This window comes from Panthera pardus, unplaced genomic scaffold (genome assembly GCF_024362965.1).
Source record: "Panthera pardus isolate Hobbes unplaced genomic scaffold, ASM2436296v1 HiC_scaffold_22, whole genome shotgun sequence".
Lineage (NCBI taxonomy): Eukaryota > Metazoa > Chordata > Mammalia > Carnivora > Felidae > Panthera > Panthera pardus.
Window position 1 is genome coordinate 1,351,352 of NW_026526788.1, and position 17,387 is coordinate 1,368,738.

The 17,387-nt window shown below is 50.6% G+C and overlaps 1 protein-coding gene across 1 annotated transcript in view; it reads left to right on the forward strand.

The window, feature by feature from the left end:
• Positions 1–7,648: 7,648 nt before the first annotated feature.
• Positions 7,649–17,387, forward strand: part of GALNT2 (polypeptide N-acetylgalactosaminyltransferase 2) — a 191,553-nt gene continuing 181,814 nt past the window's right edge. Inside the window, exon 1 of the mRNA XM_053910186.1 lies at positions 7,649–7,946. Coding sequence (XP_053766161.1) covers positions 7,821–7,946 — 126 coding nt within the window. The 5' untranslated portion in view covers positions 7,649–7,820. The remainder of the gene's footprint in view (positions 7,947–17,387) is intronic.

A 17,387-nucleotide genomic window follows, 5' to 3' on the forward strand; every position in this document is an offset into this window, starting at 1 on the left:
TCCTTAACTTAAATCACATTGATGAATTCTTATTTCTCAGTCACGATGCAAGTCAGGACATTTCTGGGAAGCCTGTGGCAGGTGGCCGCCACACGTATCCACGGGGTATGGGAGTTGTGAGCTTCTGTCCCTACGAGTGGCTCTTTTGAGGGATGCCTGGGTGGCTCAGTTAAGCGACTGACTTCGGCTCAGGGCATGATCTTGATCTCGCGGTTGGCGGGTTCGAGCCCCGCAGCAGGCTCTGTGCTGACAGCTCAGAGCCTGGAGCCTGCTTCGGATCCCGTCTCCCTCTCTCTCTGCCCCTTCCCCGTTCACGCTCTGTCTGTCTGTCTGTCTCTCTCTTTCAAAAATAAACATTAAAAAAAATTTAAAAATATAAAGAAACCAACATCGATATCAAATAATATCGCCCTTCCAGAAAAGTTGCAAAGAGAATTCCCACACGTTCTTTACCCAGACTCACCACTTTCTAGTATCTTGGCCATATGTTTCATTATTCTCTGTGTATATTTCTTCGGAAATTTTGGGAGTAACTCGTGTATGTCTTGCCCCTTTAACTTTGGATTTCAGTTCACATTTCCTGAGAACAAGAATCTCCTGGGTAACCAGAACGCGGTTATCAACGTCAGGAAGTACAACGCCGTACGATAGGCTAAGGCGTGCTAGGGTACGTAATGCTATCTATCGTTTCCTACTCTGTAGTCCGCAGTCCAATTTTGTTAATTGTCCCATTCATGTCCTCCACAGGCTTCTTTGGTCCCTCACACAGGATCGCGTATTGCATTTAGTTAGCATGTCTGTTTAGGTACACTAATCTGGAACAGATCTTCACCCTTTCCTTGTCTTTCTTTTTTTAAAAAAATTTTTTTAACGTTTATTTATTTTTGAGACAGAGACAGACAGAGCATGAACGGGGGAGGGGCAGAGACAGAGGGAGACACAGAACCGGAAGCAGGCTCCAGGCTCTGAGCCATCAGCCCAGAGCCCGAGGCAGGGCTCGAAATCACGGACCGCGAGATCGTGACCTGAGCTGAAGTCCGACGCTTAACCAACTGAGCCACCCAGGCGCCTCCCTTTCCTTGTCTTTCATGACAGTGACATTTCTGCAGAAGACAAGCCAGTTATTTTACAGAATGTTCCTCAGGTTGGTGGTTTTTTTCTTTCTGATATTGATTCACGATTAGATTCAAGTGAGGAATCCTTGGCCAGAATACCCAAACAGTGATGTGTCCTTCTTGGGGTATCTGCAGACACAGGGTATCTATCCGACCCTCATGAGTGATGTTAATTTGGATCACCTGGCCAAGGTGTTGTCCAATTTTCCCACTATCCAGTTACTAAGTTCCCTCTGCGATGAATAAGTACTCTGTTGAACGATAATTTGAAGGTCATTGTGAATATCCTCCTTCTCATCAAACTCCCCTTTCCCATGCGCCCCCCCCCCCCAAAACACACACATTTTAGTGTCCATTGACGGGTCTTCACCAACCAATCTTTACTGTGATGGTCGCAAGATAGTGATTCCTCAATTTCACCCTTTCCTTCACATTTATCAGTTGGCATGCTATGGAAACGATTTCCTTCATTTGGTTATCTATTTATTATCAGCATGTACTCATAGATCACTATTTTATTTAATATTTATTTTGATACATATACACTGGCTAGATTTAGCCAGTGGGGACCCTTCCAGCTGGCACCTGGGATGTTCTAACATTCCTCCACCACTATTTCTTACTTTTCATTACAACAGGATCTTCTAGGCTCATCTAGTACCTTCTAGGCTCTAGTCGTTCAATCAGTCATCTCTCCAAGGAAAACTTATGGTGGAGAATGGTGTTAGAAACCAAGATCTGGTTGCAAGATGTGCTCATTGCTACTGAGGTATCATTGCTCTGGGATCTTTTCAGTGGACAGATCCAGGAAATATGTACATATAGGTATATGTATATGTGTGTACGTATATATATGTGTATATATTTACAGTTCATACTGTTCATTCTAATTCCAGGTTTACTCTACAGGAATCTTCCTTGCCTTCCTCACCCTTTCCTTGTCTTTCATTATACATCATTCCATCTCATATCTCCCTTCTTCCACAGTGAAAACCCTAGCTCTCCAAGCAATACATTTTCTTTTATGCTCAATCACACAATATGCATAAAACAGCTTAATTGCCACATCATAACACTATGGGAAAAAAACCATAAAGGAGAGTTCAAAAATTGTTTGAAGTTCTTTCATTCTCTAGGCTGAGGTTATATAGCCCAAGTACTTTGTTTAAAAGGTATGCATATTCGTTCTTTTACCTCCTTGCAGTATAGGTATGTTATTCATTTGTAACATAGTTAGGTTCAGGTCTTTCTCTTTGGATTCCATTTTTAGGTTCCCGCCTCCTGCCGTCTTTGTTGATTTTATTTGAACATGTTTCCAAAAGTCAAAGCTAGGAAAAAGGTATACTGAGGGAACTGTAACTCCTTTTATCCCTTCTACCTTATCCTCTCGCCCTTTATAGGTGACTAATTTCATTGTTTTCTGGTATACCATTATTGTATGCGTCTGAGTATGTGTGTGTGTGTTGGCAAAATAAGCAGATACTCATTAAAAAATGTGTAAAATTTGTAAAAAAACAAAAAAGAATACCCTTTAATTTAATAATAACAAGAAGAAGGAAGGCTTCTGTGAACAGATATGGACATATTATGGAAGACTTCTGGAAATGGATATGGATATATTATTAAATATAATATGTAAGATATTACTTTTCAAAGTTTATTATTTTGAGAGAGAGAAAGAGAGTAGGGAAGGGGAAGAGAGAGAGGGAGAGAGAGAGATTTCCAAGCAGGGTCTGCACTGTCAACGCAGAGCCTGATGAGGGGCTCAAACTCACAAACCGTGAGATCATGACCTGAGCCAAAACCAAGAGTCAGACGCTTAACCAACTGAGCCACCCAGGGGCCCCTATAATACATTATTAAATATAATGTATCCATATCTGTTCTCAGAAGCCTTCCTTAGTCTTTCTTATGGTCCGTTTTCTCAAGCTTTTGAATTTTTGCCAATGTCTCGGGGCAGGGGGTGGGGGGGCTGGTTTCATAGTTTCTCTGTAGTTTTAATTTGCAACTCTATTATGAGTGAAATTTAACATATTTTTTCATACGTTTACAGACCCTTAAGATCTTTACCACGCATTGTCTTACTATGTGCTTGGCCCATCCCCATATTTAAGTTCTTTATACGCTGGATCTTACTCCTTTATCCCCACATCTACGATGTGTGCGAAACCATCTGCCACGTCATTTTCTTAATTGAGGGAAACTACACGTAACGTGAAATCTCCCACTTGAACCGTTTTCAAGCGTGCAGTTGAGTGTCACGAAGGACATTCACACTGCCGTGCTACGCATCACCCCCATCCACCTCCAGGATTTTTTCATCTTCCCCAACCGAAACCGTGTACTTATGAATTTTTACTACTCTGGGTACCTCATATCAGCGGAATCATACAGTGTTTGTGTTTATGTGACTTGTTTATTTCCTTGACCCCACATGCTCAAGATTCGGTGACTTCAGTGACTCCAGACCGCCACATCCAGCTTTGTTTCTGTTCTTGTTTTTTTTTTTTTTGAATGCCACGTGTGCGCGTTATAGTGATTTTAGACCTGTTACCACACACACTGGAAACAGACTTCCACTGACTTCTTTTCTGCCCTCAACATTGTACAAAGTTTAAGCCCTATCATAGGTCCCTTACTCTATAGCCTTAATAATGGTTTTACTTCTCTGATCAATAACTGTACATCCTAACTGATAGGTAGTTGATACACCTTCATTGGGACTTGAAGTTTGGGCTATAAAGTGTCCTTCTTTGTTTCATTTGGTCTCCTTTGGTCTGTTCTACTTTGATACTAGGATCACAGCTCCTGCTTTTTGTAGATTTGGGTTTTCTTTTATGAACAAATTTGAAAATCTTTTCATAGGCAAATTAAGCCCATTTGTAAATGATATAGTGATATGGTTTAGTCTCAACTCTGTCATTTTATTTTCTTTTATAATTACTACATGTATTATGCCATACTTACTGTGCCCCCCCCCAATATCTAGTATGTATTCTTTGCTTTTTTTTTAAATTTTTTATTTATTTTTGATAGAGAGAGAGAGACAGAACACAAGTGGTGGAGGGGCAGAGAGAGAGGGAGACAGAATCCGAGGCAGTCTCCAGGCTCTGAGCTGTCAGCACAGAGCCTGACACGGGTCTCAAACCCACAAACTGTGAGATCAGGACCTGAGCTGAAGTCGGACGTTCAACCGACTGAACCACCCAGGCACCCCTGTTCTTTGCTGTTCTAAAATTTTTTTCTCTTAGGATTTTAGAATAGGGTTCCAATATTTGGGGATATTTGCATTTTGCTTTGTCTTTACGTTTTACATTTTTATATCACCTTTAGTTCCTTCCTTTGTTTCTTAATCATTTTTTAAGTTTATTTATTTGAGAGAGAGTGAATAAGCAGAGGAGGGGCAGAGAGAGGAGGACAGAGGATACAAAGCAGCCTCCAAGCCGATAGCAGAGAGCCCGGATGCGGGGCTTGAACTCACGACGCAGGCACCCCTGTTTCTGAACCTTTTGACATCTGGTCTATCTATCCATTTGATGTGGTCTCACATAGATGAGATCATTATGTGACTATCATTATGTGACTTTTATCTATTACCTATTTAATAGACAATGATAGGATTCTGTTTTCCCTTTTCTCTCCCCCTTCTCCTTCAGTTGCTTTAGTGGCACCCGTCTTACTTAATCAGAAAGTATAATACGTACATACTATTCTCAATTAAATATATAAATGCTCTCCGTCAGTCATTTTGCTGTTTCCTCAGTTTTCTTTTGGTTGGGGGAAGCTCATTCTCCAGGAAAGGCATATAATGGTCTCTGATATTTTGCACCCAGTTCCGATCTGTCTGTCTGGAGCTGGACACAAAAGTCCTTGGCTGGTATTTCCTTGCGTTGAGTTTCTTGTAAATGCTGCTTCCCTGTTGCCTTGCGTTGTATTACTCTACGAGTAATTTGATCTTGTTGCCTTTAAAATCTAATCATTTGACTAAGATACGTTTGGAGCTGATTATTCCAGAAGAGTTTTCTAAGGTACACGGAAGTGACTTTTGATATGTAATTCAAATTTTCTTTTATTTCCGAATTCTTTCCTGGGATTATAGCTTTCCCCCATTTTTAATTTTATAATTGGCATACTGCATAAGCACTGTATCAATGGCACAGCATAATGATTTCACTAACTTATACTGTGAAATGATTACCACTTTAAAGCTTAGTTAATATCCGTCATATGTATCCAAATGAGATATGGATACAAAAAAAGACAACAAATGTTTTTTCCTTGTAATGAGACCTCTTAGGACCTACTCTCTTAATAACCTTCAAATATATCATACATGTTACCATGTATCTTTCATAATAGAGTTATCATGTTGAACATGACATCTGGGATTACAGTTTTAATATTCACTCAGTTTCACTGTGTTTCTACTTTGAGGGCTCCGGTTATATGTATTTTGGTTCTTCTTTACTGTCTTTCATTTCAACCACTTATCTCTGAACACTTTTTACTTCTTTATCTCATTTTCAACTTCTTGATTATTTTCTTGCCGTTCCTCAGGGTCCTTTTACATATTTTTATTTGACTCTATTCTCCCTCGGACATTTTGTAATTTTTCTTTGTTTCTCGGACAGTTTTGTCTTATTTTCAATTTCTTTCCTGCATTTGGTCAACTTTTGCTGCGTTTCTTCCTCATTTTTGTCTAGTCTGTTCTTAGTTTTCGAATTTCGGATTGTAGTTGTAGATATGTAGGCATATGTGCACACACGTGTGTCCAAATACACGATACTTTGCTCAATTTGGTAGTTTGATGTGTGGTGTTACAATTTCTCCTGCTTCATGGTTTCGTGTGTGTGTGTGTGTGTGTGTGTGTGTGTGTGTGTGTGTGTGTATTTTCATCAGCTGAAAACGTTAGGATTCATTTTTTCATCATAGGAAATGCAAATAATGTTTTGCTGTCTTTTTGAGGTGGCTGGGTATGCAGTCGATTTGATGTTATTCTGTTACTAGGAATTTTGACACAGGGTTCCTAGTTCAGGAATGTTCTCTTCTATCTGTACAGTGAAGTGCAGTTTTTAATAGATAACAGTGGCGGGGGAGGGCCTGGCTGTCTTTTATTTCCGCAGGGTCTTTAATTTGCCCTTTTTACTTCCTTCTTTCCCTTTACTGCCAGGCCTCCAAAGGGCATTACCCTTTCTTTATTTATTTGACTTTTCCCAGAAGCAAGGCTTCTTCAAGGCGGCCACCTCCTGTCCCATTCTCTTTCAAGCCTCTTCCCTGTTAAGTACCCGACCTGTGTTCAGTTTTTAGTGCTTGGTGTTGGACTTTCTCTTTGTAGAGGATTTAAGCCTGGACTTCACTTAAGTCCTTGGCAACAGTGGAGGGAGCTGTGCCGGAATTTGATGTCTTTTCTTTCTTCTACTTAAGAAGCAATTAGAAGTTCAGATCACGGCATTCCCTCGCCTAGTCGCGCTGAAGGCTTGTTTGTTTGTGTTTGTATTTGCTGAAGATGTGAGTAGGGATTCAGACTCAGGCAGTTGCCATTATCCTCCAGACCCGGAAGCCCCCGATATCACTTTTGAAGTATCGAGTGCCAAGTAACATTTCTTTCTTTCCTAGGAGCACGGGAAAGTTCGCGTGTTGCAAGGGCATCCTCAAGGTGACAGCGATTCTGTCACAAGACAGAAGTGTTTTCCTAAGATGCTTATGTCGTAACTCTCCTTTCTTCTTTTAAGAAAGCAGCAAACGGAAAGGAAAAGATTTAAAAAATATATATTGCTTCCCTTCTTCCTCTTTCATGGTTACTAAAAACAATATAAAACAAAATAATCCTGTTATTCAAGTGCTGTGCACCCTCGGAAAAATGTTCCCTTGACCTCTCTCATTCGACCGCTAGACCCTCCCGCCCCCCCCCCCCCCCCCCCGCCCACCTCTGACTAAATGGATACATAAAATTGACACCTGGGGATCGGGGATGTTTTGCTGTAAAATTAGTAAGAAAACTGCAGCGAGCAGCAGCTAAGTCGGGGCCAGGAGGCGGGTTTGCAGCGAAAAAACTCAGGTGGGCCGGCCAGTGGTAAGAGCGAGCCCGTTAAGGGTCTGAGGCGGTCCCAAAGACCCAGGACCGAGGAGATGACAGCCTCGGCGGGGCGGCGCCAAGGCAGCCGTGACCGACGGCGTCCCCGGTGCGTGTGCACGTGTGTGTGCGCACGTGTGCGCGCGCTCCGCCCGGTCCCGGGCAGCCACCTGTCACTCACGGGGGGCGGAGAGGGCAGCGGCGGGGAGGACGCAGAGGAGGCGGGGCGGCGGCCCGAGCGGGGGCGGCGCCGAGGCCGGCCCCGCGGAGGCCCTCCCGGCGGAGCCCCGCGTGCTGCAGCCATGGAGACGCGGTAATCCCCTCCTCCGGCCCGCGCCCCGGCCCCCGCAGCCGCCGCCGATTGGTCGCCCTTTGCTCCCTGACCCGCTCGCCGCCTCCGAGGCCGCCGCTTCCTGCTCGGGCGCCGCGCCGCGCTCCCGGCCCGGGGCGGAGCTCGGGCGCCGAGCGCGCGCCGCCTTCGCCGCCGCCGAGCAGCAGCCCGCGCCGGAGGAGGAGCCGCCGCCGCGCCCTTCCCCTTCCTCCGCTCCTCCCCCGGCCCGCTCCCCGCCCGCGCCGGCCCCAGGCAGCACTCGCGAGCAGCGGCGGCCGCGGCCGGCGGCCGAGAGGGGAGAATGCGGCGGCGCTCGCGGATGCTGCTCTGCTTCGCCTTCCTGTGGGTGCTGGGCATCGCCTACTACATGTACTCGGGGGGCGGCTCCGCGCTGGCCGCGGGCGCGGGCGGCGGCGCCGGCAGGAAGGTGAGTGGGGCGCCCTGCCCGGGCCCGGCTCCCCCCCCCCCCCCCACCCAAGCCCCCGACTCCCCTTCCCCCCGCCGGCCCCTCCCGCGCCGACGCGCCCCCCGCCCGGCCGCGGACCCCCCTGTTCGGACGTGGCCGCGGGGCAACGAGGGGGGCTCCCTCCCTTCCCGCTCTCCTCCGTCCCGATCTCCTCTCGGGTCCCCGCTCCCCGCCGCGGGCCTCCCGGCCGAGTCCCCAGGGCAGGGGGCGCACCCAGCCCCTCTGCGCTGGTCCGACTCGGGCGAGGGCGACCCGGCGCGGCCCCGCAGGACTGGGGGCCCCGGACGCCTTTCTCGTCGCCCCCCCCCCCCCCCCCCCCGCCCCTCCGCCCGGCCCCCTCCGTCTGCCACACGTAATTGAAGTTGAGTCCTGTCCGGCCGCCGGGAGCCCCAACCCCTGCGGTGGGAAGTTTAAGCGGTGGGGGTGTGGGACACACAAAAGGGGGTGGGGAGGAGAGGAGGGAGAGGCGGCTGCCTTTCCAAAGTGTCATGTACGGGAGAGAGGAGTCCAAGTTTCTTCCCTTGCGTTTGATACGAGCCGCTGCAAATCCTCACCCGTTTCCCCCTTGTCACCCCGTGGCGGGGAGTGTTGGGGGGGGGGTGCATGTCGGGGGTCTCTGCCCCTTTCTCTGCCATTTACCTCTGGGGGCGGGGGGCGCAGCCGGCCCCGTGCCGGGTAAAAGAGACTCCCTGGGCGGTTGTCAGCGGAGGGCCAGCGCGCCTCTGCGCCCGGAGTGAGGCCGGCCACGGACATCTCCGCCCCCACCCTCCCCCGACCTTCCCCTCTCGGCCCCCGGCGCGGCCCGGACGTGGCCGCCTGCGCTTGTCTTCCCCAGCCCCGCTCGCCGTTACGCGGGGATGGTCCCTTTTCTGTGGGCGCTCTGAGCAGGCTCCCAAGGGTCGGGCGGTTAGGCCGTGGGGACCGTGTAAGCCAGTCTGGACAGCCGGGCGTATCCGGGAGGAAATCGAGCGGCCGGAGGAGCCCCGACGGTGCGGTCCTGCGGCCGTGCTGGGAGAGGAGGGCTTTGGCCGTGGACCTGCTGCCGGCTGGCTTGTGGTGTTCGGTGGCTAATAGGCTTTGAAAGCAGCGTTATCTTTTCCACAATCCTGGAACCCTCATCGCTGTGATGTTTGGTGTCACCGCAAACCCAGGAAATTCTGAGTTCATGGAGGTGGACCGCCGGTTGGGCAGGAAGCAGGGAATGGTATTCTGGAACAAGCCAAACGGGACCGAGTGTCTATGAACGGACTTTTTTTAGCCATACAGTCAGACCTGTAAAGTCCGTGATGGGGTTTGGCTGCTTCAGAGGTTTCCCTCGTTTGTTTGTTTGTTTCAACTCATTCATTCATTCTCACCTGAAGGTATTAGATAGAGATAGGTATCTTGTTTTAATCTTGGGGAATCGTGTGGAGTTGCTTTGTCTGGAGGGAGCAGAAATGAAGTCGTTCCGTGTGCTGAAATGGCCTAGCTGAGTTCTGAGCTAACAGTGTGCCCTTAGCCCCGTTCTTTTTGTAATGCAGGGAAGTGCTGTATATGTACCTGAAGGCTTTTGTTTGTTCTTGGATGGTAAAGAGCCCGGCGGGCGAGCAGCAGGAGCAGTGTGGCCCTTTGAAAACTGTGCTCGCGTTAACCTGGAATTATTTTCAAAACTTTTGCTGTGCAGTAAACCGGGCCTTGGCAGGGCCTGCATGGCTTGGTGTGCTGGTGGGACCTGGCAGAGCCTTCTGCCTTTCATGCAAAAGAAAAACAAACAAATAAGCCACACTGGTAGAGCTCTTTTCCTTGGTTTGCCGCTTTCATGAGAAACGTGTGATTAGAAACAGCAACGGTATGGCCTTAGCATCCAGAGAAGCTGACTTCTCCCCTGTGGGCTTCAGCTGCAGGGTTTTGAGGGGGTCTCCTGTGTTGGCCTCTGAAGTGGTATCCTTAATTAAAAAAAAAAAAAAAATCTAAGAACTCTTTGTGACCTAGTGGGAGATAAGAGATCAGGTAGGAAAAAATGTGTGGGAAATGAACAATTATACATGGATTGGTGATTTGGGATTCTATTCTTTCTGTCAACGAACCATAAAATTTAATCCCGGCCCTTAGAATGGTTTAGTGATTTGTCAGTTGAGGAAGAGGTGTGTAAATGCAATAGGTTTTGAAATCGCAGTAAAAGACTCATTAACTTAGTGTTGTGGACCCTGGTATGAAAGTCGAAGCCCTGAGACCATTCTGGAGGACCTGAATAGAAAACCCCGCCGTCTTGAATTTCCTAATCTAGAGTATAAAACTGTGTACTCTTCCTTCCTCCTGAACTGTTTCCAGGGATTTAAAGACTAAAAAGCCTCTCTTCAGATTTAGTTCATCCTTATGATAAAAGGAAATATGTAGTTTTTTTTTTTTTTTTTTTTTTTAGCTTGTAAAGTATGGACATAAAAAAGATAATGTGGGACGAAAGGCAGAATTTAAATACTAGCTATAGTGTTTTAGGTGCAAGTGGAATTAATGTTTCTTCTCTTGTTTCATAGTATGCAAGTCAATGCTTAGCCTGTGTCTCTCGGCCCTGATGTTTTTCACGGGGGTACCAGGCTTCAGTATTAGACTTCGGGGGATTGTCTGATGGGAGCCTGCCTGGTATTTCTGCTGCTTCAGCACCGCCGCCCGGGCTTGTCACTGTGTGCCCTGCCTGTTAAATAACTCATCCCAGGACCATCACTCTCCCATTTGGCAAAACCCAGAAAGCCGCCGCACCTCGGATTGCAGATCTAATAAGGCGAACGGGAGGAGCAGGTGCTCAGAAGCATCGTGGGCATTGCCACACCGTTCGGGACTCAGTGCTGAGGCGTCAGGTGTGAGGTCAATCGGTTTACATGTAATATTGTTTAAAAGTATTTCCTTTACATTTATGTAGATCACCCCTCCCATAGTTGGCTCTGTCCCCCTGAATTAATAATTTGCACTTCAAGGATGTCTCTCCTTTGAGCATCTTAAATGCTTTACAATTTTAATCACGTTAAGTCTCCCCCAGGCCTTGGCAGGTTGGCCGTGGGTGAGGCTGTAAGGAGAGAAGAAGGGATATCTGTTGAAGCGCACTTGCCTAAGGGTTAAGGGTGGCGGTGGAGGACAGAAAGGGAAGGGTTTCCCGGGATGTAAAGTTGACGGCTGTGTCAACCCGAGGGGCACCTGGGGAGCTCAGTAGGTTAAGCGTCCGACTTCGGCTCCGGTCGTGATCTTTCGGTTTGCGAGTTCGAGCCCCGCGTCGGGCTCTGTGCTGACGACTCAGAGCCTGGAGCCTGCTTCGGATTCTGTGTCTCCCCCTCTCTCTGCCCCTCCCCTGCTCATACTCTGTCTCTCAAAAATGAATAAACATTAAAAAAAAAAAAGTGCGTCAACCTGAGACCCCTGGTCTGCGCTGCTCACGTCCTCGGGAGGGAAGGGAAGGTGTTAGCTGAAGGACGGACCCCGGGCCCGGGCAGCCCGTTCGCTTTCCACCACCCTTCCTTGAGGGGCTTCGGGAGTGGTCCTGTAGGAGGCATGTGGGGGATGGGGGGAGTGGTGGGGGAGTGTGGGTACACGTCGTAGGGCAACTGGATTTTGGGACTAGGCTCTAGAGGGCCTCGTGTGCCAGGCTGACTGGCTGGTTCTTAATTTGGTTGATCACAGGGAGACAATAATGCGTTTTGAGCTGGGCAGTGGACGTTCACAAGAAGAGGCATGGCAATGAGTCCATTTATGGGCACTGAGCGACCCTAGCTCTCTACCCGCTTCTGCTTAGTGAACTCTACTAATTTAACTGAACCTCTCCGACCCTCCGTTTCTCATCTTTACAGCGGGGATAACCATTTCCACCTCGTGGCAGAGTGCTAGATGCCATTAGTAAGGTGTTGAGAAAGAATAGACACCGGATGAATGGTTTTGGGGCAGTAGGGGGAATAAAGAAAAAGTAAAAACCCCAAATGACTCCTTGAAAAAAAAATCTTTTTTTTTTTTAACGTTTATTTATTTTTGAGAGAGAGACAGAGCATGAACGGGGGAGGGTCAGAGAGAGGGAGACACAGAATCTGAAACAGGCTCCAGGCTCTGAGCGGTCAGCACGGAGCCCGACGCGGGGCTCGAACTCACGGACCGCGAGATCATGACCTGAGCTGAAGTCGGCCACTTAACCAACTGAGCCACCCAGGCGCCCCCCAAATGACTCCTTGAAAATACAGTGAACCAGGAATCTCAAGTGTCTTCTTGTCCTCTGGAAAACCATTGATGCTTTTGTTTTGTGCTTTCATCCTTCACCCGTTCCTCCAAGATTGATTGGTTTGGTTCATTTGGGCTCGTATCAAAGAGTGACATTAAGGACCGCCTTCCTGGGAAGGGGTCAGGATGCGCCAGCTGTCTCGTGCCCAGCTGTGGTGTCAGAGCGGGGGTCCCCACCTGGGATCCGGGCGGCCCTCCTCGGCCTTGCATCCCCCGGCAGGAGGGGAGATGGCTGGTGTTTCCTCCAGTGTGAGTGGTGTGAGGTTGAACGTGAGGCTGCCATGTGTTAGATGGGGGTCTGTGAGCCTGTCTGTGGGTGGAGGCCAAGGAGGGTACCCAGAAGACACCTAGCCACCCCTATGAGCAGGGTAGAGTCGAAGGAAATTCTGTTTGAGATGGGAGTGTGAAGCCGAGGGTAGGCAGGGCAGTGGTGGGGGGAGAAGGCTACAGCCAGAGAATCCGACACATGGCACCGTGATACCAACTTGTCTCCAAGGCAAGTCCAGGGTCCCTGTTCCGGAGCTATGTCGTGGCTGGCTCTGGGTGCTCGAACATGAGGGAAGCAGGTTGTGGCTGATAAGCCGTGCAGAAGTAACGGGCGCTTGCCTTAACCCTCTAGCAGAAACCAGCAAGAAGCTGCTGTCCCCAGGGGTCGGCTGGCTCACGCAGTCAGACCTCGAGGTAGGGGTGGGGAGACCTGGCTGGTAAAGGCTGGGCGTGGGCTTCAGGCCCTCGGTAAATCCCTCTACCCCACCTCCTGGTGAATGGTGGGTTTCCTGTTTGGAACCGGGGGAGAGGTAAATGGAGAGGTGGTCGGGGAAATGACTGGCCAGGGATATTTATATATTTATATTCCTATAGGTAGCTATGTGGACACATAGTATCTTGTTTCTGCCAGAGCTGGAAGTCACGTTTGGGAAGAGGTCGACTTCAAAGCAGGCAATGCTGTGCTGCCTACCTTCTAGCAAATCCAGAGACAGTTGGCTTAGTGGAAGGAGGAGGGGGGAGGAGGAGGGGGAGGAGAAGGGGGAAGAGGGAGGGGGTGTGGGTGGTGGTGCCGGTGAGGCTGCCTGGGGCAGAGACACAGGCAAAGGCAGGAGCTGACTTTGAGATGCTGGCTGAGATCCCGGGGAAGGAGGTAGGGTATTCCTGGGGAAATAACGAAACCAGACCAAACCTATGAAGTCTCCTAGCTGGCCCAGCTGAATTCTTGGGATGACAAAATTGCCAAACCTGGCCAGATCCGCTCCCCTGTTTTAGTTCTTCCGCTGTGCTCCTTGTGAATCCTGTTCTGGAAGGTTTGCCTGGGCGATGCTGCGATGCACGAGCTGGGTGGATGTCCAAGTGGAAATGCACCTGCACAGCGATGCCACACAGATTAAAATAGGGGGATGCTTCCGTTCTGCTTGTGAAATAAATGCCACCCTCAAGACCCCGAATGCCCCCGAGACGCTGGCCGCCCTGGTCCTCCCTTGGGATCCCTTCTCCGTGTTCAGCAACCAGAGAACTAAAAACCTGCCACTGCAGGGGCCTTTTGGACCCCGCTTCTGTGTCCACGTCGCTGTGGGACTTACACATGTGGGGTGCCACCCCCGTCGGTGTGCCACTCAGAGCCAAGGAAGTGTTGGCCTGGTGTCACCCCCCTGACCCGAAAGGTCACCTTTCCCCTTGAGGCGGGAGTGTTTGATTCTCTGTTGCTGCTGGGGATCCGTGTTCACTCCTCCTGTCTCAGATCCTTGCCTCCAGACTGCCTTGTTGGTGAAGCGTTTTCGGGAGGACTTCTGGTCCTTCCACAAGCAAACCCTCCTGAGTGGGGTTTCAGGAGAGGCTGGGCCTGGCGAGGGCCTCTCCTCCTTTGAGAATTAGATCGAATGGGTTGGAGGGAGCACTCCGGTGGACACTCAGGTCCTCAGAGTGGAACTTGACCCTGTCTCTTAGCCAGTGTGGGGCTTCTCTAGCCTTTGGCCATGTGCCTGACCTTCAGGATCAACGCCAGGTGAATGCCTGTCTGGTTTACCTGTCCGGTCAGGAGAGCCTCCCCTGCCTTTCTCCTTTTTGACCATGTGCCCGTTTCTAGATGAAAAACCGGACTCGAGCTAACCAGGCCTTCCCTGCTGGAGCCCCTCCTCCTCCCCATCGGTCCCCTGCCCTCACTCTGCCTCGGTGTTTCTGCATTCTGTCATGTCCAGTATAATGGGCCCAGGGAACGTGTCATCTTATACGGGTTGGGTTTCTTCGCGTGTTGGAATGGAGAAGGCAGTGATTCATCCAGAAGGCTGGATTTGGAAAAGCCAAAAAGGCCCCACACAGGGCTGTTCACTCCTGGGCTTACATGGAAGCAGCTTTCCTGGGCTTTGGGGATTACGGGCCCTGGGTGCCACGCCTTACGGGAGCTGGCTGTCGGGAAGCAGCGAGCGGCTCAGGGGTGGCCGCCTGGGGACGTGCCACCTGCCTCTGCCCTCCCCCGAGTCCCTCAGGCCCTGAGCGCGGGCCGCCCGGTCCTGCCAGGGCGGGCACTTTCCTGCCCGGTGACTCTGGGAGGAGGTATGGTCAGCGTGGCCGGGACAGGGTTACTGTATTTCCAGAGCCCACATCAGGACACGTGTATTGTCAGGGTCAAGGGTCCCCTTGGGGCAGCGGTCACTCCGGATCAGAAGTTGCTTAGTCTTGGCCGGGAGGACATTTGGAGCCAGTTCATCTTTGTTGTGTGGGGCTGCCCTGTGCGTTGTTGGACGTTTAATGGCTTCCCTGGCCTCCGCCTCGTGTGTGACAACCAGCAATGTCTTCGGGCCCTGCCAGGTACCGCCTGGGGGACAGGATCGCCCCTGATTAAGGACCGCTGCAGTGTCTGTGTAAACTTTGATTTTTTTTTTTTTCCCCGTGCGACCTTTATGGTTAGACCCCTGCCGAACAGGATGGCCTCTTTGTGCGGTCAGGGTGGACCCCTGGGTGCACACCCGCTGTGTGCCAGGCCCAGGCCTGATGCTTTATCGATGTCGACTCGGTGACTCCTCGTAGCAGCCCTTTTATTCCTCTCATTTTTCCAACGAAGACTGAAGCACAGAGAGGGTGAGTAACTTTCCCAACGTTGCAGAGCTGGTGGATGGCCGACCCAGCATTGTCTGATGGGAGGAATCCCCGGGCCTCCGGAGGCGGTGGGGTTTGCCTACAGCTCGAGGCCTGGAGGGTTTCTGCCTGCCCGCGGTGTGGGATGTGGCTCCCTCTTGGTACCTGGTCTGTCCGTGCCCCTTCCGTGCCTTGTGGCAGCGCCCTCGCCCTGCTGCGCCCTGTCAGAACATTCCCGGAAGGCATTTTGGAGCACACACATAATGCTTCGATGGTGGTATCAGGTCCGTTTGGCTCTTTTCTTCATTTTCACCTTTTTGCGCTGTGTGATTACATTTTACGTGTTCTCATCCGTCGGTCATCAGCCGGTCCTGAAGACCATAGTCGTCAGCTGCCCTTCCCGCAGGAGCAGAAATGAAAACAGGTTCTACTCCCTTCCATTCCTTCTTTCAGTGAGTATTTCGTCAGCACCTACTACGTGACAGGCACTGTTTGGGTACTTGGGAATACGGCGGTGAATGTAACAGACAGAATCCCCGTTCTCATGGAACTTTCATTCTGGGGGTGGGGGGAGCCAGACAGAAACAGGAGAGGTTAGTAAATGGTATTGGGTGGAGAAAGGTGCTAAGTGCCAAGGGAGAAAAAAGCAGCGTCAGGGGATTAGGAGCTGGGTGGGGGTTGTTGTGGTACCTCGGTGGTCCCTTAGGCTCAACGGGGAAGTGAGGTTTGAGCAGGTTTGAGCCCAGACTGCGGAAGCAGGTGAATCTTTGTGGCTCCCTTGGCTTCGCACGCTGCCCCTGGTTCCAGCTGTGTCCTGTCCTCTGGTGGTCTGTCTTCTCACTTGCTTTTGCTAAACAAGAGAGCTAGTTTTCTTTCCCGAAGGTTGTCGCCTTTGGTCTGTCACTGGTGGAATTTTCTCTGTGACGTGGAAATCTTGGGTCTTCTTGTCGCAGGGCTGTCTCGGGTGATGCGCGTACCCACCGTAGTGACCACGGTGTGCATACTCCCGCGCCCCCGTCTCCCCCTTCGGGCTTGAGACCGCTCTAGGCTCCTGGAGGTTAATACGTGCATCGACTCGGTAGAACGTGCATGTGGAACGATCCCGTTGCTTGATTTCTGAGCCGATCTGTGCGAAATGCTAAGTTGGACCCGGTCGGCGTCCATGGTCCATTGTTGAGTACACTGTTAAATGACATTGCACGTTGGCGGAGCGCTTTCCAGGCGTATTCTCATTTAATGAGGAATCCTCGCGGGTCCCTGTGCACCTGCTGCGGCACGGGATTCCCACTGTGACGTCATCTCTGTGAGCTGCTCTGGGTGATGGGGGTTGTTGATTCCTGCAGGAAAACCAGTCTGTAGGAAACCAGAGGGCAGAAGCTGGCCTGGCACCCGGGCTTTGGAGAGGTGGTTCTTGGCAGAGTTGGTCACACTGAGGCTCCGTGGTCTATAGTATTTGTGGAAAATAAAATGGACATGTGACTTCACTGCCCACAGCCGTGGTAGGGAGGGGAACGGTGGGAAATTGCACATCCTCCCGGTTCTCATGTGGGATTACCCAGCTGCTTTTCAGGGAAACTGTGGGCACTTACGAGGAGTCATTAGATACGTCATGGGGTTCTGCGCAGCGCCCCCGGCGTGTTTCCGGAAAAGACAACTGGAGCATTTGCGTGGCGGCAAACGAAAGGTCCTTTTAAAGACCTTCAGACTTTGGAGCAGTTGTGGAGGTTTCTTTAGCTCTGCCCCGGGGGCCTTCTTCGTGGAAGGGTGCTGCTCTAGAAGGCAGACACACGTGAGTGGCAGGGTCTGCCTGTCTCAGCTGAATCACAGGGACAGCTGGAGGAGCTGATGTAAATTAGAGGTCTGCATTTGGGAGATGCCCATAAACTAGGTACCGTGTTATCAGGCGGTGACTCTTGCGTGGGGGGCGTGGGGGATGCACGGGCCTGTCCTGGATGGTGAGCTGGCTGGCCCTGCGTGGGATGCCTTCAACACTCATTGTCTTGGCGCTTCCCGCCTCAAGGGCTCTCCCCTCGACCTAGATTTTGAGCTTTTGCTCTGTAACCTTCACAAGGCTTACCCTCTTTTCACCACCCCGTGCCCCCT